At 39.3% G+C, this 23,832-nt stretch overlaps 2 protein-coding genes across 2 annotated transcripts; both read right to left on the reverse strand.

Moving 5' to 3' along the window:
* Positions 1-1,823: 1,823 nt before the first annotated feature.
* Positions 1,824-16,996, reverse strand: LOC121516777 (extracellular calcium-sensing receptor-like). Its single transcript, XM_041798190.1, has 19 exons — positions 16,887-16,996; positions 16,457-16,751; positions 16,239-16,325; positions 15,763-16,032; positions 14,675-14,872; positions 14,298-14,567; positions 11,500-11,727; positions 11,297-11,420; positions 10,320-11,215; positions 10,056-10,116; positions 9,458-9,635; positions 9,025-9,319; positions 8,813-8,899; positions 8,332-8,601; positions 7,243-7,440; positions 6,866-7,135; positions 3,020-3,247; positions 2,817-2,940; positions 1,824-2,734 (listed from the first exon to the last, which is right to left on the reverse strand). The coding sequence occupies exons 1-19, from the start codon at positions 16,994-16,996 to the stop codon at positions 1,824-1,826; spliced, it is 5,100 nt and encodes a 1,699-aa protein (XP_041654124.1).
* A 694-nt stretch (positions 16,997-17,690) lies between these two features.
* On the reverse strand, positions 17,691-23,561 carry LOC121516786 (extracellular calcium-sensing receptor-like). The gene is made up of 9 exons (XM_041798200.1): positions 23,416-23,561; positions 23,029-23,323; positions 22,741-22,827; positions 22,282-22,551; positions 21,966-22,172; positions 21,611-21,883; positions 18,961-19,188; positions 18,755-18,878; positions 17,691-18,595 (listed from the first exon to the last, which is right to left on the reverse strand). Exons 1-9 carry the CDS (start codon positions 23,523-23,525, stop codon positions 17,691-17,693), a joined length of 2,499 nt encoding a protein of 832 aa, XP_041654134.1. The 5' UTR covers positions 23,526-23,561.
* Between the last annotated feature and the right edge of the window lie 271 nt (positions 23,562-23,832).

Here is a 23,832-nt window from a genome sequence, read left to right on the forward strand (position 1 = left end):
TTCCCAATGCACACTCTCCATTACTGTTTCATCCGTATCTGGTGATGGGGGCAGGGTCTTATGCTCATATGAATATTAAACTGTTGATGTAATGAATTTTCATGGGGATTCTTTTAACACAAAAAGAAACAGCAGGAAACACAAATGAAAACAGGAGATTGCTCTTTTATGAGTGTAGTATGATTGTAAATGTTTAACTGATGGAACTTTGTATTGAGAATGCACAGTGATGGAAACCTTAGCCCTGTCGCCTCACAGCAACAGATCAGACTTTAACCACATTTCTTTACTAAAATGTGAGCAAACAGCCACACTGAAGCTACACTTGCATTATTATTATTATTATTATTATTTTATTTTTTTTTGCATTTTTAAGGTTATTTTGTCTGTTTTTATAAGAAAAGAATGGAGACAGTTGATTTAGAGTTTAGCATGTTTGAGTTGATTTTTCTTTGATCGACTGCTTCGGCCTTGGGCCTGCAGTCAGGCCAGATCGTGCTCTGTTTCTTCACTTAATGACCGAAGAAGGCCCTTAAACATGTGTTTCCTGCTTCTTTACTAACTGTTAATTTTGCCTATTTGAGGTAAATACTGTGTTTGTCTGTTATGCTGAGAAGTGTGCATTGTTATAAGTCAACATTAACAGTAAATATTGGGTTGTTATGATGCTATGCTTGGAGCTGTACATGTTAAAACTTAATACAGACAAGTGAAGAAGGCAGGCATACATCTGTTTCCTGGTTCTATTTAAGGGGACAACATAAAGATCCTAACCTTGCAAAGCAGATGGATACACCCGTTTCCTTGTTTTTCACTGGCGATTCCATCTTGCAAAGCTCATAAGTCACTAGCTCAACTCTTCTCTTCTGTTGTCCCTAAATGGTGGAATGAATTACCCAACTCCATTTGATCTGCATAGTCTCTCTCTACTTTCAAGAGAAAGCTAAAGACTCAACCCTTTAGAGAACACTATGCACTTAGCTAGACTATTCTCCACTGCTGTCTCCAGTGGTAGAATGAGTATCCCAACTACAGTTGGCTTGCACTGTCCTGCTCTACTTCTGGGATTTTTATTCCCAGAATTTGTGAGTGACCCAGCACTCTGTACTTTGATCATTATTTTTTGTGCATACAGTTTTATTGATTGTGATGATGTGAAATCTCACATTGATTATTGGTTGTTTCATTGTTGATGTTCATTTGAGAAAAAAAAAAAGACTTGTATACATTATGTGCTTTGGCTTTAACACTGGATGGCAGCACCTGCGTCCAATTGGACTTGAAGCCCTTTGTGGCACTTATTGATGATGTTTCTTCTCCTCCAGATCTTTGCTTGTGTTGTTCTTGCTCTTGAATGTATGTCACTTTGAACAATAGTGTCTGCTAAATGACATTGTAACACTGTTACTGTTGACAGACTTGCAGTTGTTTTAAAAAGACACACCCATTAGAGCCACTTTTGACACCCATATGATGCTTGTTTCTTCTCTGGTCATCCTCTGACCAGAAACAAGCGCATCAGCTTTATGCTTGCAAGAAATTCTTAAAGATTTCAAGGACAAGTTGAAATTATCTTAAAAGTGTAAAGAGTGCTTTGTGAAAAGGAAACACAGGTGTAAGGGGCACAACCCACATACTCGGTTCTGCTGCTCATCTCACAAATCCGTTTTCCTTACAAATGTGGCACCACAGAAAAGAAAATACACAGGCTTTCCGACTGTTTAAGGTTTATTGCCAAGTAGCATTGTTAGAACATTACAACAACGCTGGTCAAATATTCAGCTGGTTACAACCAGGTGTATATTTAACCAGTTGAATTTTGGTTATTTGGAAATGGCTCGGCCCATGATTGCTTTCTTTGTGTTCCTCTCTGGTCTCAGCAGGATTATGTAACATTTGGGTCCAAACAGTGCCACCAACAGGCCAAAACTGGAGGCCAGGATGGCAAATATCTCGACAGCATCTGCATACTTCCCTGGTGAGTTGACATAAGCAGGGACAAAGGCAACCCACACAGCACAGAAGATCAGCATGCTGAAAGTGATGAGTTTGGCCTCATTGAAGTTGTCGGGCAGATTCCTGGCCAGAAACGCCAACAGGAAGCTGAGGATAGCCAGAAAGCCAATATAACCCAACAAGACAGCAAAACCAATGGTGGACCCGACAACACACTCATAAACTATCTTGTCATTGAAGTATTGAGTGTTTTTATGAGGAGAAGGTGAGGAGGAGACAATCCAGATGGTGCAAATCACTGCCTGGATCAAAGTCAGCACCAGGACTGTCCCTCGCTGTTGCATGGCACCAAACCACTTGAGAACAGCTCCCCCTCCTGGCTTGGAGGCCTTGAACACAGCAAGAACCACCATGGTTTTCACCAAAATACATGACACACAAAGAACAAAGATGATCCCAAATGCTGCGTGTCTCAGCTGGCATGTCCAAAGACTGGGACGACCAATGAACAGCAGTGAACACAGGAAGCAGAGTTTTAGTGCCACCAGGAGCAGGAAACTCAACTCTGAGTTGTTGGCTCGGACCATGGGCGTGCTGCGATGATAGGTGAAGATCCCCAGGACGACAGCACAGAGAAATGAGCCCAGTAAGGAGGCAGTTGTGAGGCAGATTCCCAAAGGCTCATGGTAGGAGAGAAACTCTGTTTCCTTAGGAATGCAGTGGTCACGCTCTGGACTGGCCCAGAAGTCTTCTGGACAACTGGTGCACTCTGTGGAGTCTGAGGAAGAGGATGAGGTTTATTTTTATACAGAGATAAATTTTCTCACAGGAAAATCAGGATATTCAGCATGATGACCCACCAGATGAATTACTGATCTGTCCCTCTGAACAAGGGACACAGTCAAAGCAGCACTCAGGTTGTCCTTTCCTTCTGGCCATGCGGGTACCTGGAGGACAACTCTCACTGCACACTGACAGAGGTGGCTGTAGGTAAGAAAACAAATCCATTATTCTGTATAGACTTAGAATCTATCTACAGTCTGTCCTTACAATGAGAAATGACCTTCTTTGATTTGAAGTTCCAGAAGATTTTGTTTTCATCAATTTTAAGTTCTTCACCTCTCAAATCAGACCTTTTCACCTCACCCACAGTTTGAACTTTAGTTCTTCCATCAGGGAGCCACAGCCAGCTGATGACATCATAGATCGGTAGGGCATCACCGTTGTCATCAAATGAAACTTGGTCACCAAAGGGTGTGGTGAAGTTGACCTTTTGTAAATAATGAACAAGCTGTGAATGGAGAATGAAAAAACATTGTAGAGAAGATCAAAATTTTAACAAAGTGAAAGGCAAGAAAAAGAAAAAAATGACTTGCGAGGTCTGTTCTTATCCACTTTTCCTTAACCCTGGTGAGAAACATCACAGGGTCAAGGAAAGGTGGGAGTGAGAGGAAAGGGGAACAGCTAATGTTGTGGCGGTTTTAATAGCCTAAAATGTCTTCAGGATGGGGCACTTTGACTCTGATTATCTAGAACAGCTGAAATCTCTTAATTTGAACTTCTTTTATAGACAGTACCAGTAGATGAATGATATTTAAGGTCTTATATTTGCTAAGGCATTTATGAAGTCATTTTCTTTCATTCTCTACCTACCAGTTATATCTTCACTTCTTTCTTGTTTGTGTTAAACATTTCAGTCTACTCTGGTTCCCTCAGCTGGTTATGTGAGGAACACTATAAACCACCAATAAAACCTCCAATCAATATTTCCTTTGTCTTACCTTCATAATTAGGATGAGTAACACACTGATCACATTAAGGCAATATACCAACTTTAACTTAATCTGTGTTTCAGAAATCACAGTTTTAAATGTTTGTGTTTCTTCTTACTACTCTTAATATTTCCAAAATAGCAACAACAATGATTGATTAATTGATTGATTAAATGTTTGGACAACAACTCAAAATGAAAAGAAAATAAATAGTAGTTGTCATGTCTGTAATACTCCTCTGCTCATCCTCATTTCCTGTCATTTATCACATGACTCATAAGTTTGACAAAGAAGTGTATTGTTTCATTCAGAGCAAGTAACATTACAATCATATTGATTGCTTGTTTTGATGAGAGGTTAACAGGCCACTGATTCTTGGGAATTTGGATAAAACATGTCCCACTAAGACAAGTGCTAATTCTGGTGGAAATTAAAAACATTTTCATAAATAAAAAGAATCAAGGTTATAATCGGGATCCTTTGCACATACGTAAGGTTCTTTTATAGGTTTATCTTTATTTTTTATTAATTTAATGATTATATAATGGCCCATTGCCTACAAAATCAGTTGTCCTCAGATAGGAGATAATCATTTCAACTTGATTAAAAATCAAAAAGTAATAATTAAATTGAATAATATTTTTACTACACGAAAGAGTAAATTATAATATGTATTAAAAACTAAAAACAGTGAGTTTTTAACAATTTTTACTATTACTTTGTGGTTGCTCAAAATGTGTCCCACATATTTGTCACCACCGTCAGATATTTATAAAAAGCAGTAAAATCAGGCAACTACAAGGTCAACTACATTCCTGAGGACCTCATTTTCAAACCTTCAGCTCTTCTGCATGCTTCAAGATCACTCAAGCTTCTGTAAGTTTGCTATTGTCTCTTAAACTTGTTCATATTTTTGGACACTGCTACTGTCACAACCATAACATGTCAACACCGTCTCTTTTGTATAAAAAATATTTGATTAGGTTATGACATAAATGTATACTTTTTAAGAGGAGGTCTGAAGTAGCAACAGAGGGGAAACAAGATGGCTAATGTGAACGACTCATAATGTCAACGACTGCATATCATTTGAAAGAGTAGGTTTTTTTTCACCACTGTCAGGTTTTCTGTCTGAAGGTGGTGACAAAAACCTCCAAATGGTCCTCAATAAAGGCTAAATATGTAATTGTTGATCACAATAAATACCAATATGACCTTTAATGTTTCATTAACCTCTTTTATATCTTTATTTATGTAATTCCTCCTATATTTCCTCCATATTATCCACCCTAGGGGATGAGGTGTGCCTTCCCTATCTCATTTCACTATTATGCCATGTTCATTTGGCACATAGTGCACCTACTACCTACCTACATAACACATAGTATACAATATCCCGTGTAGGCTATGCATCTCCAATGACTAAAGCCAAATGAAAATGGCATGACAACATTTAACCAAATCTAATGTTCACTGTAAGTTTACAGAAGAATATAATGTATTAATGAGTAGGGGGCACTAGATGACAGTTTAAGATGATGTCAGTGATGCATTGTAAATTATGACTTTATTTTTACTATGATGATTTGATATTTGATTATATGGGGATGGGGTACTTTTAATAATGACATTGCTTATTGTACCGTATATTCCTTGAAAAATGTTTATCACAGTGCTCAGGATTGTTATTTTTTGGACCAAATAGTTAAATAAAGTTGTCTTGACTTGAGTGGTATACATTTCAGAATTGTACGTTGTAATGAGGCTACTGTCACCACCGTCAGATTAGTGTCACCACCGTCAGAGGGAGTTTGATTTGTTTTAAATGAATATGCTTACAATATGTTTCTTCAGAGCTGTTGAGTTATTAAAGTAGTAGTCTCTTTTAATACAAAAATATGTTTGTTAAATAAAAAAAAAAACATACTTTTTCTGTTTAGACTAAAAGGAAACGTTGTATGATGTTAGATCTTTTAAAGTAGTACACGTGAAACAGTATAAAAAAAAACAAAAGTGAACATTCAACTTTTAACAGCATATTTGTGTACTCAGAATCCCAGATAATGATTTAAATACTCTAAATACATATTAGACCACATAAATAAGAAATATTTGCTTTTTATTGTGTCTGACAGTGTGGACACAAACAAAGTAATAACTGGAAAAATGCCTGTTTTAAAACAAAAGTACAAAATGGGGGAGGTTGCAACGGTATATTGCTGAACAGCCAAGACCTTCGTCTATAATGATATACCTACAGATTTTTTAAGTAAACTAACTTTTTATTTTCAAAATTAAAACCTGTTTTATCCAAATTCCCAAGAATCAGTTAGGCGCGTCACTTTAAATGAAGCTGAGGTAAAGAATTGTGGATCGTCTTTTTTTCCTCTCCTTTGGTAAAGGTTGGTCCAGTGTTTCCAAGGCTTTTCTTAACATTTAGAAAATTCAAACAGCCTTTGTTATGGCTGACACTAAAATACTCCCAGGTGCATTTTACTCAGTTAGGAACCTTCCTAAGCAAAAAGGACTATTCGAACGGACCCTGGGAGAAACATAGACACTTAATACAGTGGGAGAGACTGGACTCAGGTGTGACAAACGTTCACACTGCAGTTAAAAGTGACCTGAATCTGATTTTTTTGCTCACATGTGACTCATATCTGATTTTTTTCTGACAGTGTGAACAGCCCAAGTCACATTGAATCTGACCTTTTTGAATCAGATTCAGGCCACTTTCGTATGAGGTTCTTAATCAGATACGTATCTGATCTTTTGGAAGTTGACTGCAGTGTGTCCAACAAAACAGTAAGATCTGAGAAAAGATCAGAATTGAGCATTGAGGCCTGCAGTGTGAACATAGCCAAAGAATCTGGAACGTAACCTGGCAGATAGTAATAAATACACAAGGACAAGGAATCACAGGAGGACACACAATCACAAAGAACTATAAACAGCAAATTAAAAAAAACAACATCATTAAAATAAAAAAACGATATTAATAGCCATTATCCAACAACCATTATATGGCACAATGTTTATCATAGTGTAGAAATAAATGATACCAGTAACACAAAATACAGAGAAGTTGGTTGATTTAGCATCTATTTCTAAAACCTTAGAGTGAAAGGTGGTCATACCTGCCATGGCTCCATTGTTTGCAAAGTGGCACAGCTTTTCCCTCTGAATGGCCCTCTCCCTGGCTCACAATTCATTGCGTCATCAAGAGCATAAGCCAGAGCATACACAGCTTTGTAGATATTATACTCAGGCCTGAGGTTTGAAACATCCAAAAAGTCTGTCTTGGCATTTTCTAAGTCTTCATCTCCAGTGCAGAGTGTTTCTCCAGCTTTCAAGCTTCCTGATGGAGAAAACTGACACTGAAATGTGAATTCCCAGAACTGCCTCACCTGAAATCCAGTGTAACATAAGAAATAGTATTAACAAAATTATGACAAATACATCATTATTTATTGCTAACAGAAATGAGACATTTTGGAGCAAATTTAACCCCCACCATGTTATTTACAGAGCTATCTTTGTCAGGACGTGTTTGTAATAGAAATTCCTGGAACCCTGGAATCTCCCCTCGCCGGATGGCAATGCCGAGTGTTCCCTGCAGGTACGGCATGAGTTCAGGAGTCTGCAGCACAGTAGATGCTGTCCAGGCTTCACTGGCTATCCACTGCAGATCTGTCACATTCTGCCTCAGCACCTACATGTAGCAATACTTAAGTTTTTAGATATGAAAAAACAGGGTGACACTTTATTCTAAGTATGCATAAGATTGACATGACACCTGTCATTCACATGGAGGAGGCTTTATGAACGTTTATGAAGTGCCAACTGGCAAATTCTATCACCTTTAATTCAAAGTTGACATTGTTTGATCCCTTTTGGTTTTTTGTGCAGCAATGTCAGGCTATAGCCATCTGTCTAAGCCTGGTATAAAGACTGGAAACAATAGGGAAGAGTGGGGTAAGATCCAGTTTTGACCCATGTGGCTGCAGGAAAGGTAAAAAATGCTGCAGGGCAACCAGACAGAGCGCAGAGTACATTGAAAACTTCCACTCTTGGTTTCAGATGTCTGGTGGTGTGTGTATAAATGGTTTCACTCTTAATTTAATACATTTAAGGTGAAATAATTGACAAAATGACACCTAATGATAACATTCATAAAGGTCCATAAAACCTCCTTGATGTTAATGACAGGTGTCATGTCATAATCACAACAGTGTACTTCTCACATGAAGTGCTACCAATAACAGTCTATGGAAATGTGAAGTAGAAAAGCACTTTTTTAAACATAAAGTAAGATATTACTTTTCATGCAAATTCATTTGTGCCTTAAAAAACTGCACAAATGACTCCTATAGATTTTCCAGTCTTCCCTGTATCAGCTCATAAATCTGGTCTGATTATTCAATTCAGTTATATTTTTCCTGGTTGTTTGGAAGTGGCCTACTCATCTCACTGAAGACTAAAACAATAGATCTTACATAATATTTCAAGCAAATTTAACTTCAACTCAATATTTCTCAGCCAAAAAATAATACATGCAGAAAACAAAAACAGTGTTCAAACAGTGTTATACTTTCATTCCAACCTCTGCCATTAGATGAATCATGTGGAACTCATGTGCAAAAACCATGACCACACGAGCTGTGGATGTCTTCATCACCCCAACAAGCCTTCTAAGTTCACTTGGGTCACTGTCCCAGGGCAAAACCTCTAAATAGGCCAGACAACCTCCTCTGGACTCAGCCAGATCAGACTGGAAGGATCGAGCAACATTGAGTCCATAATCATCATCGCTGACCAGAAGGCCAACCCACGTCCAGCTGAAGTGTTTCAGAATCTGAATCATTGCACGCACCTGAAGGAAAATAAAGGTGAGAGAGAAGTGGTGCAATGATGTACACAGAAATTATGGTTATACACAGAGGCCATTCATTTCTGTACACTTAACAGCATAATCAAAGATAACATTCAGCATAAAATGTCATTAAGCATTTGTGTGTCCACAAGTTTTCTGTCAAATTAAACATAATAAAATGGTATTTTTTATTCTGGCAGAAGAGATTCACCTGGAAAGCGTCACTTGGGATTGTTCTGAAGAAAGATGGAAACCGCTGTCGATCACTAAGGCACGAACAAGTGGAAAAATAACTCACCTATAATGAAAGTATTCAGTATTATATAACAATTTATGATTTAGGCTGTTTCTCCCTTTAAAAATATTGACTTGAAAACAGGATGTAGGTACATTCTAAGAGAAATAGAGGACGGAAGAACTTACAAGTGGCATTTTGTAAAGACCCAGCACATTTGAAGTGGCAATAGAAAATGTAGAGGCATAATCACCAACGATCCCCAGGACTGGAGGAGTCCCCGAACAGTTCTCTTTAAACACATACTGCTCATCTCTGCCACTGGCAAGAGACAGTCCACCACTGAACCCAATCAAAAGTGTTCCACAGTTGTCATACAGACTGTATCCCAGAGTCACATTAGGTAACAGACTGGAGTTCCTGTTGATCTCATCAATAGTGTAGACCATTGTCATTGCATGCCTGAACCCCAGAGTGTCAAACCTAATGCACAAAACATCACAGTTAGAAATGAAAAAAAAAAAATGACTTAACTGTTATTAAAATTAAATGCATTGTACTTGATTAATGTTGCTGGGTCTCTCAGATGCAGGTGTCAAATTGCATGTTTGTTTCACTTACCCGTTGCAGCTGGGCTGCTGAGGCTCTGAGGTATAAGTCCACTCAGGGAAAACAGAGGAATAGTGTACCTCAAACAGCCCACCCAGAATCACATTTCCCTGCTTGTGCATTTCATTCAGTTGAAACTTTTCTTTTAATTTACAAGATAACGAATTAGAGTCAGGTACAGAGTATGAAACTAAGATGAAGAAATATATGTGTGGAAAAGCTCCCATAACTGCCCTCCTCCCTTCACAACTAGTTTCATTGTTCAGACACATCTTGTTTTATACACAGGGCTTTCATTCCCAAAGCACGCTCTCCATTATTGTTTCATCTGTATCTGGTTATAGGGCAGGGCCTTACACACATAAATATTAAACTGTTAATGTAATGAATTGTCATGTGGATACTTGAAACACAAAAAGACATTTCAGCAAACACAACAACAACATTTTCATTTGGTGTGCTTGCACCATTGGTTATTTTTTTGAAGGAGTGTCTCTATAATGAACTATAAGTGTGTTTTAATGGAATTAGTTTTTGAAATTCTTGCAGTTAAGGAGCTGAATTATATCTAAGTTATACAGTGATGTTGATAATAATGTAAGTTGCAAACGATATGAAACTATCACCAGAAAGACGGAAAACCTCAACAGTGTGATCATGATCATATAAACCTATTTAGCAGACCTCAGAGAGACACCAAAAGTTAAAAAAGAATATTTTTTTATTTTTTTTAAACCAACAAGACAACTCTGGGCAATAACATTGAGACCTGGGAGATTTCTACTTAATAGATACAATATATACTGGTTCAAACCAGCAGAATATTTAACTGTAACTGCTTTCATTACTTGAGTGCTATTATAGGTTAAATGGCTCGACCCATGATTGCTTTCTTTGTGTTCCTCTCTGGTCTCAGCAGGATTATGTAACATTTGGGTCCAAACAGTGCCACCAACAGGCCAAAACTGGAGGCCAGGATGGCAAATATCTCGACAGCGTCTGCATACTTCCCTGGTGAGTTGACATAAGCAGGGACAAAGGCAACCCACACAGCACAGAAGATCAGCATGCTGAAAGTGATGAGTTTGGCCTCATTGAAGTTGTCGGGCAGATTCCTGGCCAGAAACGCCAACAGGAAGCTGAGGATAGCCAGAAAGCCAATATAACCCAACAAGACAGCAAAACCAATGGTGGACCCGACAACACACTCATAAACTATCTTGTCATTGAAGTATTGAGTGTTTTTATGAGGAGAAGGAGAGGAGGAGACGATCCAGACAGTACAAATCGCTGCCTGAACAGAAGTCAGGACCAGTACTGTCCCTCGCTGTTGCATGGCACCAAACCACTTGAGAACAGCTCCCCCTCCTGGCTTGGAGGCCTTGAACACAGCAAGAACCACCATGGTTTTCACCAAAATACATGACACACAAAGAACAAAGATGATCCCGAATGCTGCGTGTCTCAGCTGGCATGTCCAAAGATTGGGACGACCAATGAACAGCAGTGAACACAGGAAGCAGAGTTTTAGTGCCACCAGGAGCAGGAAACTCAACTCTGAGTTGTTGGCTCGGACCATGGGCGTGCTGCGATGATAGGTGAAGATCCCCAGGACGACAACACAGAGAAATGAGCCCAGTAAGGAGGCAGTTGTGAGGCAGATTCCCAAAGGCTCATGGTAGGAGAGAAACTCTGATTCCTTAGGAACACAGTGGTCACGCTCTGGACTGGACCAGAAATCTTCTGGACAATTGGTGCACTCCATGGAGTCTGAGGAAGAGGATGAGGTTTTTTTTATACAGAGAAAAATCTTCTCACAGGAAAATCAGGATATTCAGCATGATGACCTACCAGATGAATTACTGATCTGTCCCTCAGAACAAGGGACACAGTCAAAGCAGCACTCAGGTTGTCCTTTCCTTCTGGCCATGCGGGTACCTGGAGGACAACTCTCACTGCACACTGACCGAGGTGGCTGTAGGTAAGAAAACAAATCCATTATTCTGTATAGATTTAGAATCTATCAACAGTCTGTCCTTACAGTGAGAAATGACCTTCTTTGATTTGAAGTTCCAGAAGATTTTGTCTTCATCAATTTTAAGTTCTTCACCTCTCAAATCCGACCTTTTCACCTCACCCACAGTTTGAACTTTAGTTCTTCCATCAGGGAGCCACAGCCAGCTGATGACATCATAGATCGGTAGGGCATCACCGTTGTCATCAAATGAAACTTGGTCACCAAAGGGTGTGGTGAAGTTGACCTTTTGTAAATAATGAACAAGCTGCGAATGGAGAATGAAAAAACATTGTAGAGAAGATCAAAATTTTAACAAACTGAAAGGCAAGAAAAAGATCCACAACTCAAACTGCTCTCAAAAATGTCCAATGTCAAAAGCACAGAAATCAAAATGCTCCCCAAAGATGAGGACACTTGGGTTACTGCATACAAAAACACACAGTGCACTAACAACAGACTGGAGGTCCATCTGAAAGGTACAAAAAATGACTTGCGAGGTCTGTTCTTATCCACTTTTCCTTAACCCTGATGAGAAACATCACAGGGTCAAGGAAAGGTGGGAGTGAGAGGAAAGGGGAACAGCTAATGTTGTGGACATGACTTCAGTTTGCTGTTTAAAAACTACAATTTACTGTTAATGGACTACAAAATCTATCATCTGGGGCGTAAACTATTTTGATAAATATGAGGTTTTTATAGCCTAAAATATCTTCAGGATGGGACACTTTGACTCTGATTATCTAGAACAGCTGAAATCTCTTAAGTTGAACTTCTTTTATAGACAGTACCAGTAGATGAATGATATTTAAGGTCTTATATTTGCTAAGGCATTTATGAAGTCATTTTCTTTCATTCTCTACCTACCAGTTATATCTTCACTTCTTTCTTGTTTGTGTTAAATATTTCAGTCTACTCTGGTTCCCTCAGCTGGTTATGTGAGGAACACTATAAACCACCAATAAAACCTCCAATCAATATTTCCTTTGTCTTACCTTCATAATTAGGATGAGTAACACACTGATCACATTAAGGCAATATACCAACTTTAAAGGGATACTTCAACATTTTGACAAATTCATCCATTGCCATAATCCCTATAGTCTTAGTAATAGGTTCGTTACCTTTAGGTGTTGGTGCAATTTATTTTTAGATCGGCCGCTGCCGAGTTCTGACCTGCTGTGCCAACTCAACTTAAGCAGACGGTATTCCGGCTTTCCCTCGTCAAACTCATCAAATCCACAATCCAGCAACTCCAAAACGCTCTCGTTGACAAGTTGTGACCTGTACATTCACCACACTATGAAATAATCATGGAACATTATGAGACAGAGATGTTTTAAAGCTAAATGCAAAGCCGGAACTACACTCCAGACATGGCTGCTGCACTGTGTCACTCCGCCCAGTGGTTCACTCAAGAAATAGTTCCAAGTATTTGCTTCATGCGTCATAATGTTACATAATTATACGTTATTATTTCATAGCATGGTGAATGTGCAGGTCACAGCTTGTCCACAAGAGCGTTTTGGAGTTTTTGGATTGTGTATTTGATGAGTTTGATTAGGGAAAGCCGGAATACCGTCTGCTTAAGTTGAGTTGGCACAGCAGGTCAGAACTCGGCAGCGGCCGATCTAAAAATAAATTGCACCAACAACTAAAGGTAACGAACCTATTACTAAGACTATAGGAATTATGGCAATGGACGAATTTGCCAAAATGTTGAAGTATCCCTTTAACTTAATCTGTATTTCAGAAATCACAGTTTTAAATGTTTGTGTTTCTTCTTACTACTCTTAATGTTTCCAAAATAGCAACAACAATGATTGATTAATCGATTGACTAAATGTTTGGACAACAACTGAAAATGAAAAGAAAATAAATAGTAGTTGTCATGTCTGTAATACTCCTCTGCTCATCCTCATTTCCTGTCATTTAACACGAGACTCATAAGTTTGACAAAGAAGTGTATTGTTTTGTTCAGAGCAAGTAACATTACAATCATATTGATTGCTTGTTTTGATGAGAGGTTAACAGGCGCGTCACTTTAAATGAAGCTGAGGTAAAGAATTGTGGATCGTCTTTTTTTCCTCTCCTTTGGTAAAGGTTGGTCCAGTGTTTCCGAGGCTTTTCTTAACATTTAGAAAATTCAAACAGCCTTTGTTATGGCTGACACTAAAATACTCCCAGGTGCATTTTACTCAGTTAGGAACCTTCCTAAGCAAAAAGGACTATTCGAACGGACCCTGGGAGAAACATAGACACTTAATACAGTGGGAGAGACTGGACTCAGGTGTGACAAACGTTCACACTGCAGTTAAAAGTGACCTGAATCTGATTTTTTTGCTCACATGTGACTCATATCTGATTTTTTTCTGACAGTGTGAACAGCCCAAGTCACATTGAATCTGACCTTTTTGAATCAGATTCAGGCCACATTTGTATGAGGTTCTTAATCAGATACATATCTGATCTTTTGGAAGTTGACTGCAGTGTGTCCAACAAAACAGTAAGATCTGAGAAAAGATCAGAATTGAGCATTGAGGCCTGCAGTGTGAACATAGCCAAAGAATCTGGAACGTAACCTGGCAGATTGTAATAAATACACAAGGACGAGGAATCACAGGAGGACACACAATCACAAAGAACTATAAACAGCAAATTAAAAAAAACAACATCATTAAAATAAAATAACAATATTAATAGCCATTATCCAACAACAATTATATGGCACAATGTTTATCATAGTGTAGAAATAAATGATACCAGTAACACAAAATACAGAGAAGTTGGTTGATTTAGCATCTATTTCTAAAACCTTAGAGTGAAAGGTGGTCATACCTGCCATGGCTCCATTGTTTGCAAAGTGGCACAGCTTTTCCCTCTGAATGGCCCTCTCCCTGGCTCACAATTCATTGCGTCATCAAGAGCATAAGCCAGAGCATACACAGCTTTGTAGATATTATACTCAGGCCTGAGGTTTGAAACATCCAAAAAGTCTGTCTTGGCATTTTCTAAGTCTTCATCTCCAGTGCAGAGTGTTTCTCCAGCTTTCAAGCTTCCTGATGGAGGAAACTGACACTGAAATGTGAATTCCCAGAACTGCCTCACCTGAAATCCAGTGTAACATAAGAAATAGTATTAACAAAATTATGACAAATACATCATTATTTATTGCTAACAGAAATGAGACATTTTGGAGCAAATTTAACCCCCACCATGTTATTTACGGAGCTATCTTTGTCAGGACGTGTTTGTAATAGAAATTCCTGGAACCCTGGAATCTCCCCTCGCCGGATGGCAATGCCGAGTGTTCCCTGCAGGTACGGCATGAGTTCAGGAGTCTGCAGCACAGTAGATGCTGTCCAGGCTTCACTGGCTATCCACTGCAGATCTGTCACGTTCTGCCTCAGCACCTACATGTAGCAATACTTAAGTTTTTAGATATGAAAAAACAGGGTGACACTTTATTCTAAGTATGCATAAGATTGACATGACACCTGTCATTCACATGGAGGAGGCTTTATGAACGTTTATGAAGTGCCAACTGGCAAATTCTATCACCTTTAATTCAAAGTTGACATTGTTTGATCCCTTTTGGTTTGTTGTGCAGCAATGTCAGGCTATAGCCATCTGTCTAAGCCTGGTATAAAGACTGGAAACAATAGGGAAGAGTGGGGTAAGATCCAGTTTTGACCCATGTGGCTGCAGGAAAGGAAAAAAATGCTGCAGGGCAACCAGACAGAGCGCAGGGTACATTGAAAACTTCCACTCTTGGTTTCAGATGTCTGGTGGTGTGTGTATAAATGGTTTCACTCTTAATTTAATACATTTAAGGTGACATAATTGACCAAATGACACCTAATGATAACATTCATAAAGGTCCATAAAACCTCCTTGATGTTAATGACAGGTGTCATGTCATAATCACAACAGTGTACTTCTCACATGAAGTGCTACCAATAACAGTCTATGGAAATGTGAAGTAGAAAAGCACTTTTTTAAACATAAAGTACGATATTACTTTTCATGCAAATTTGTTTGTGCCTTAAAAAATGCACAAATGACTCCTATAGATTTTCCAGTCTTCCCTGTATCAGCTCATAAATCTGGTCTGATTATTCAATTCAGTTATATTTTTCCTAGTTGTTTGGAAGTGGCCTACTCATCTCACTGAAGACTAAAACAATAGATCTTACATAATATTTCAAGCAAATTTAACTTCAACTCAATATTTCTCAGCCAAAAAATAATACATGCAGAAAACAAAAACAGTGTTCAAACAGTGTTATACTTTCATTCCAACCTCTGCCATTAGATGAATCATGTGGAACTCATGTGCAAAAACCATGACCACACGAGCTGTGGATGTCTTCATCACCCCAACAAGCCTTCTAAGTTCACTTGGGTCACTGTCCCAGGGCAAAACCTCTAAATAGGCCAGACAACCTCCTCTGGACTCAGCCAGATCAGACTGGAAGGATCGAGCAACATTGAGTCCATAATCATCATCGCTGACCAGAAGGCCAACCCACGTCCAGCTGAAGTGTTTCAGAATCTGAATCATTGCACGCACCTGAAGGAAAATAAAGGTGAGAGAGAAGTGGTGCAATGATGTACACAGAAATTATGGTTATACACAGAGGCCATTCATTTCTGTACACTTAACAGCAAAATCAAAGATAACATTCAGCATAAAATGTCATTAAGCATTTGTGTGTCCACAAGTTTTCTGTGAATTTAACAGAATAGTATTTTTTAATTCTGGCTGAAGAGATTCACCTGGAAAGCATCACTTGGGATTGTTCTGAAGAAAGATGGAAACTGCTGCCGATCACTAAGACACGAACAAGTGGAAAAATAACTTACCTGTAAAGAAAACATTCACTATTACATAACAGTTAATGATTTTTTCCTCAACATTCTCTCACTTTAAAAATATTGACTCGAAAACAGGAAGTAGGTACATTCAAAGAGAACTAGAGGACAGAAGAACTTACAAGTGGCATTTTGTAAAGACCCAGCACATTTGAAGTAGCAATAGAAAATGTAGAGGCAGAATCACCAACAATCCCCAGGACTGGAGGAGTCCCCAAACAGTTCTCCTTAAACACATACTGCTCATCTCTGCCACTGGCAAGAGACAGTCCACCACTGAACCCAATCACAAGTGCTCCACAGTTGTCATACAGACTGTATCCCAGAGTCACATTAGGTAACAGACTGGAGTTCCTGTTGATCTCATCAATAGTGTAGACCATTGTCATTGCATGCCTGAACCCCAGAGTGTCAAACCTAATGCACAAAACATCACAGTTAGAAATGAAGAAAAAATGACTTAACTGTTATTGAAATTAAATGCATTGTACCAACTGAATGTTACTGGGTTTAATTCAGGTGTCAAATTGCATGTTTGTTTGTTTCACTTACCCGTTGCAGCTGGGCTGCTGAGGCTCTGAGGTATAAGTCCACTCAGGGAAAACAGAGGAATAGTGTACCTCAAACAGCCCACCCAGAATCACATTTCCCTGCTTGTGCATTTCATTCAGTTGAAACTTTTCTTTTAATTTACAAGATAATGAATTAGAGTCAGATACAGAGTATGAAACTAAGATGAGGAAATATATGTGAGAAAAAGCTCCCATAACTGCCCTCCTCCCTTCACAACTAGCTTCATTGTTCAGACACATCTTGTTTTATACGCAGGCTCTCATTCTCAATGCACACTCTCCATTATTGTTTCATCTGTATCTGGTGATGGGGGCAGGGCCTTATACACATATAAATATTAAACTGCTGATGTAATGAATTGTCATGGAGATCCTTGTAACACACAAAAAAAAAAATTCAGAAAACACCACAAGTACATTTTCATTTGGTGTGCTTGCACCATTGGTTATTTATTTGAAAGAGAGATTTAAGGAGCTGAATTATATCTAAGTTATACAATGATGCTGACAATAATGTCACAAGTTACAAACGATATGAAGCTATCATCACAGAAAGACGGAAAACCTCACTAGTGTGATCATGATCATATAAACCTATTTAGCAGACCTCAGAGAGACACCAGAAGTTAAACAGCAATATTTTTTTTTATTTATGAGACAAACAAGACAGCTCTGGGCAATAACATTGACACCTGAGAGATTTCTACGGAATAGAAAATATACTGGTTCAAACCAGCAGAAAATTTAACTGTTGCTACTTTCATTATTTGAGTGCTTTTGTCGGTTAAATGGCTCGACCCATGATTGCTTTCTTTGTGTTCCTCTCTGGTCTCAGCAGGATTATGTAACATTTGGGTCCAAACAGTGCCACCAACAGGCCAAAACTGGAGGCCAGGATGGCAAATATCTCGACAGCGTCTGCATACTTCCCTGGTGAGTTGACATAAGCAGGGACAAAGGCAACCCACACAGCACAGAAGATCAGCATGCTGAAAGTGATGAGTTTGGCCTCATTGAAGTTGTCGGGCAGATTCCTGGCCAGAAACGCCAACAGGAAGCTGAGGATAGCCAGAAAGCCAATATAACCCAACAAGACAGCAAAACCAATGGTGGACCCGACAACACACTCATAAACTATCTTGTCATTGTAGTATTGAGTGTTTTTATGAGGAGATGGTGAGGAGGAGACGATCCAGACGGTACAAATCGCTGCCTGAACAGAAGTCAGGACCAGTACTGTCCCTCGCTGTTGCATGGCACCAAACCACTTGAGAACAGCTCCCCCTCCTGGCTTGGAGGCCTTGAACACGGCAAGAACCACCATGGTTTTCACCAAAATACATGACACACAAAGAACAAAGATGATCCCAAATGCTGCGTGTCTCAGCTGGCATGTCCAAAGACTGGGACGACCAATGAACAGCAGTGAACACAGGAAGCAGAGTTTTAGTGCCACCAGGAGCAGGAAACTCAACTCTGAGTTGTTGGCTCGGACCATGGGCGTGCTGCGATGATAGGTGAAGATCCCCAGGACGACAGCACAGAGAAATGAGCCCAGTAAGGAGGCAGTTGTGAGGCAGATTCCCAAAGGCTCATGGTAGGACAGAAACTCTGTTTCCTTTGGAACACAGTGGTCACGCTCTGGACTGGACCAGAAGTCCTCTGGACAACTGGTGCACTCCATCGAGTCTGAGGGGAAGAAGTATGTGCCTGTGTCTTTTTTTGTTTCCTGTTTGTTAGCTTGAGTTGAAAACTGACTAGTACATTTTTGTGGCCCTAGTACTGATAATTACTCAAAACAGTTCCAGTTTTGTAGCAATTTTTCAAACAGAATATAAAGATACTTACCTGTCTCATTGCTAAACTTTCCTTCAGAACAAGGGACACAATCAAAACAGCAAACAGGCTGCCCCTTTTTTCTGGCCATGCGGGTTCCTGGAGGGCAGCTTTCACTACACACTGAACGAGGTGGCTGTATAACAATATCAAGAGAACTTGTAGCTTGATTTGGTTATCGGATGTCAAATAGAAAGAAAAAAGGAAAGAAACAAAACCTGTTTGGAGTCAAAGTTCCAGAAGATGTTGTCTTCATGAAGTGTGAGCTCTTCTCCTCTGAAGGTCGACTTCCTAACAACACCCACAGTCTGTAGTTTTGTTCCTCCATCAGAGAGCCACAACCAGTTCATGATGTCATAAATTGGCAAGGCATTACCATTTTCATCAAATGAAACCTGATCACCAAATGATGTGGTGAAGTTGACCTTTTCCAAGTAGTGCATCAGCTACAAAGGGATGCAAAACAAAAAGAAAATATGATTAAGACTAATTTCGTACTTCTTGAGTCGTTACATGCTTTAAGTTTTTCTGTGGGATTTGTTTTCTGAACCAGGTCTGCTGTTGTCATTTTTCATTGGAGTTCTAGAACCACTTAAAAGAAATGGAAATACTGCCTGGCTTTTACATGCCTCCAGATGGTATTCAGTCACTGGAAAGTGTGGTGGTGGGTCAAGAAGGGCTGGAATTTTTTCTGTGGTAGTGTGATTTATATAAATGTTACAAGCATTTGTCATGGCAACCATGAAGCCCTATAACTTTGACCTATGACCTCAATCTAATCAGTTCATCCTTAAGTCATACTCGACATTTGTGCAAAGTTTGAGGAAAATCTCTCAAAGCATTCTTGAGATAAAGGATGCACGTGAGGCCAAATGATTTTGTCTTTTACCTCCCAAATCTAATCCGTCCATCTTTGAGCTTTAGTGGACATGTGGGCACAGTTTGAAGAGAATCTCCCAACATTTTTCAAGACAGTCTGGTTTCAGACCAATCATCTCTGACAGCCAGTCTCACAGACTGTTATATCTCAGAGCAGAAATACACGCGAAGACTTTCAAAATAAAACAGGATTAAATTTCCGTTTAGAGTTAGGGTAAGGGTTAAGTAATGGTTAGGACACTAACAATTAAAATTTGATCTGACCTGCAAAACCTGATCACAAAACATTTAATAAAGCCAAATGAACAGTCTGCTTACAGGAAACGTAGCGTACCTAAATCTGTTAGTTGAGACAGCTACATAGATTATAGAGCTACATAGCTAACGGAACTAAAGCTAAGCTCACAAAGGAGCTAAGAAAGATAAGTATCTAAGTTTTCTGCATAGCTAAGTTAGCTTTAGCTACATTTGCTTATGCTCACAGTGCTAAAGCTAACTTAACTATTGATAACAGAGCTAAGTAGCGAAAAGATATGCTCACAAAGCAGCTATGTAAGCTACATAGGTACATTATCTATGTAGCTAGGGCAAGGAAAAGGTTGGGATACTTTGTAGCTATGTTAGCTTTAGCTAAATGGTCAAAGTTTTGCAGCTGCATAAACAAACCCTGAAATGTGAAGAAAAAGGATCAGTATAAAACTGTAACTTTTTATGAATAACATCATAATGAATGTCGGGTTATAATCCAAATGTTATCATCAGTGGATAAAGGCAGTGTTTTTAATTGGCAATCAGCAAATTTCTCTCATAAACATGGTTTATTGTTTTTTGTTTGCTTGTGCAGTCATTATCATTCTGACATATAAGCTCATATTAGCTAATGAATATCGTGAGCATTAGTCACGCTCGGTTACATCGAAAACATGAGCGCCTTTGGATTGGTTATAACACAGAGGGCCATTTTTTTATAATGTGAGGCTATAAAGGCTATAAAATAGTCTCTAAAAAACAAATCTCTGAAAATTAGGACTTAATCTTGAAATCTTTACTTTTTTCTTTACAGTGGCCCTAATACTCCATCACATAATCTGGTGATAGCTTTGGACTTCAATAAGGGGACTAAATCTTGACTTTTGACGTCTCTTCTTTTTAATTAACTTTTAAAAGCAATAACATTTTGTGCCTTTAGCAGGTAAAAGGCATTTTGTGGTCTAACAATACTTGTCTATTTTTGTTGCTGATTTGTCCCATAATCACGTCTCTGAACTCTGATTTTTTACCGATGTCCTCCAATCTGTCTGGCTGTGTCTTAAGATATACCAATCTCTTTTTTTCTGCATCTCCCCTTATCTCACTTTAAAGGCCTTTCTAGTCATGATTTATTTTTTCTACGATTTATCTAAGGGCTTTATGCCTCCATTACAGAGGCAAAGCAGTGGATTACATACTGTGCTCATGGGGCATATGGACAAAATCCCTGTGCTACCAGGCCATGTGCTTCTGATATCTGCCTGTTATAAGGAAGTTTTGGCTTGCCACTGTTGCCAAGTTGTTGTTCATGGTGGATTAAGGCCAGCGCTATGTCTAAATAACATATCACTGCCTTTAGGCCAAAACCTCCTATCTCCAAATTCACATTTTTTTCGGGGTTATAAAAAATGCTTCATTTTTCTCTTGATTTTAACACTGAATGGCCATAGTCAGCATTTTTTCCACCTTTTATTTTTTTAAAATATGTAAACTTACAGATGTAAAGGGTGACCAATAACACTGATTTATGAAAAAAAAAATCAAGTTGTGAAAAATGGAGATAGGAGCTTTTAGCCTGACGCCAGCGATATTAAAAAGAGCAGTCTCGACCTGCTCTCCGTAAGTGTCCTATCATCTTTACTCTGGGCTTCATCAGTCAAAACTGATTGGTTGATTGCCCCAAACGTACTGTGATACACCTCAGCAGAAAAGCATCTGTTGTATAAACTGATCTCCCACCTGCCATGCCTCCAGTCTCTGCAGAGCAGCACAGCTGTTCCTGCTGAAAGGCCCTCTTCCGGGCTCACAGCGCAGCATGTCATCAAGTGCATATGCCAGCGCATACACAGCTTTGTAAATATTATACTCAGGCCTGAGGTTTGAAACATCCAAATACTCAGTCTCAGCATTTTTTAAGTCTTCTTTTCCAGTGCAGAGTGCTCCCCCAGCCTTCAACCAACCAGGAGATGGAGCAAATCTACACTGAAATGTGTACTCCCAGAACTGCCTCACCTGAAACCAAATAAAACATGTTTTTAAAAAAATAACACTGATTATTGTAATATTAATTATTATTGCAGTTATAAACGCTTACCATTATATTCTTGTCTCTTTCAGTGAAATTTAAATCAGTGCCTATCTGTGAGAGGAATTCCTTGAGCCCTGCTATCTCTCCTCGTCGGATGGCAATTCCCAGTGTGCCTCCAAGATACGGCATGAGACGTGGGGTGTGGAGCACAGCAGCTGATGTCCAGGCTTCACTTGCCATCCACTGCAGGCCTGTCACATTTTGCCTTACCACCTGTTCATTACATTTCATCAAAAAGGTTGTTAGTTCAGATGCGAACGACTTCAAATAGTAAAGGACAGCTGATGCATCAAAGATAGATAGATGGATAGATGATAGATACTTCTTCCATTAGTTGAATCATGTGGATCTGATGTGCAAACACAATGACCACACGAGCTGTGGATGCCTTCATCACTTCCACAATCCTCCTCAGCTCCATCGGTTTGTCCCCCCAAGGCAAAATTTCTACGTAGGCCAGACAGCCTGCACCAGACTGAACTAAGTCTGACTGAAAGGACTGAGCGACATTGAGCCCGTAGTCATCATCACTGATGAGCAGACCTGCCCAGGTCCAGCCAAATCGTTTGAGAATCTGAATCATTGCACGCACCTGATTTGATACAAAGGGGAGGGAAAAGCCTAAATTCACAGTAAATGCTATTTAACTATCTTTTTAACCAATTAAATACTATCAATGTTACAAAAATAGGTAAAGCATAAATTTGCTTGATTGGTGGGATGTTTTAGGCTCATGCTCTATCTGTGACAGATTTTTTAGTTCCCATCTCTAGAGTTTTACCTGGAAAGCATCACTGGGGATTGTTCTGAAGAAGGATGGAAATCTCTGCCGATCACTCAAACAGGAACATGTGGCAAAATAACTCACCTATGAAGGAACAGAAGGCACAGATTGTGCTTTTCAAGTTCATTAAAACTCTCAAATGGTTTGATTTCTAAAATCATAAAGGTCACTGCTTAGTAAATGAAAAGCATTGCAACCTAAGAGTGAGGTTTCATGTTTTTCATATCATCTTCAATTTTGTAATCAAATCCAGAACCAAGGCACAGCTGAAATTAAATTACTTACTATAGGTAATCCGAATAAACCGATCACATCAGAAGTGGCGATAGAAAATGTAGAAAATGAATCACCCACAATCCCCAGGACTGGAGGGTTCCCTAAACATTCCTCCTGAAGCACAAACTCCTCTTCTCTTCCACTGGCCAATGACAAGGCAGCACTGAACCCGACCACCAGTGTGGCACAGTTGTCATACAGACTGTACCCCAGAGTCACGTTGGGAAGCAGGTTGGAGTTTTTGTTGATCTCATCGATAGCAAAGGCCATGGTCATGGCATGCCTGAACCCTGAAGGGTCAAAACTAGAACATCAAATGTCACAAATTGACGCTAAAAAGTGCCATAGATCAGATATTTTTATTAATTAGGATGTTTTCATGAGTGTGAGGCTTACCCTTGACAGCTGGGTTGGCTTGGCTGTGAGGTGAATGTCGGCTCAGGAAAGAAGGAGGTGTAGTGGACTTCAAACAGACCACCTAAAATCACATCACCTGGCCTGTGCATCCCATTAAGATAAAACTGCCTCCTTAAGTAACAGGATGAGGAAAACTCTGATGTGCAAAACTGGAAACAGCAGTAGAAAATAGAGATCAGGTAGACATGCAAGAACAGGCAATTGTATGGTAATACCCCCATATCTGCCTTCCTCCCTACACCTGTATCTTACCCTTATGCACAGCTGTTACAGTTTTATATGCAGTGTTATGTCATCTATTTTTAATCATGGTTTCACGCCCATTAGAGCATTGGCTGTCATGTTAGGGCAGGGCACACATGTCAATCCATCTCTATGATCTCATCATTTATATTC

The sequence above is a fragment of the Cheilinus undulatus genome, linkage group 2, assembly GCF_018320785.1.
Source record: "Cheilinus undulatus linkage group 2, ASM1832078v1, whole genome shotgun sequence".
NCBI lineage: Eukaryota > Metazoa > Chordata > Actinopteri > Labriformes > Labridae > Cheilinus > Cheilinus undulatus.

What these genes read in the sequence shown, in the direction of transcription:
- LOC121516786 (XM_041798200.1), bottom strand. Translation starts at nt 23,525, where the DNA reads ATGCACAGGCCAGGTGATGTGATTTTAGGTGGTCTGTTTGAAGTCCAC. An exon ending in GTTTATTCGGATTACCTATA is followed by an intron (nt 22,828 to 23,028) that starts GTAAGTAATTTA and finishes GTTCCTTCATAG; the next exon opens with GTGAGTTATTTTGCCACATG. An exon ending in AAAGTTTAGCAATGAGACAG is followed by an intron (nt 18,596 to 18,754) that starts GTAAGTATCTTT and finishes TCTTCCCCTCAG; the next exon opens with ACTCGATGGAGTGCACCAGT.
- LOC121516777 (XM_041798190.1), bottom strand. Translation starts at nt 16,996, where the DNA reads ATGCACAAGCAGGGAAATGTGATTCTGGGTGGGCTGTTTGAGGTACAC. An exon ending in ATAGCTCCGTAAATAACATG is followed by an intron (nt 14,568 to 14,674) that starts GTGGGGGTTAAA and finishes ACTGGATTTCAG; the next exon opens with GTGAGGCAGTTCTGGGAATT. An exon ending in TCTGGTGATAGTTTCATATC is followed by an intron (nt 9,636 to 10,055) that starts GTTTGCAACTTA and finishes TCTTCATCTTAG; the next exon opens with TTTCATACTCTGTACCTGAC.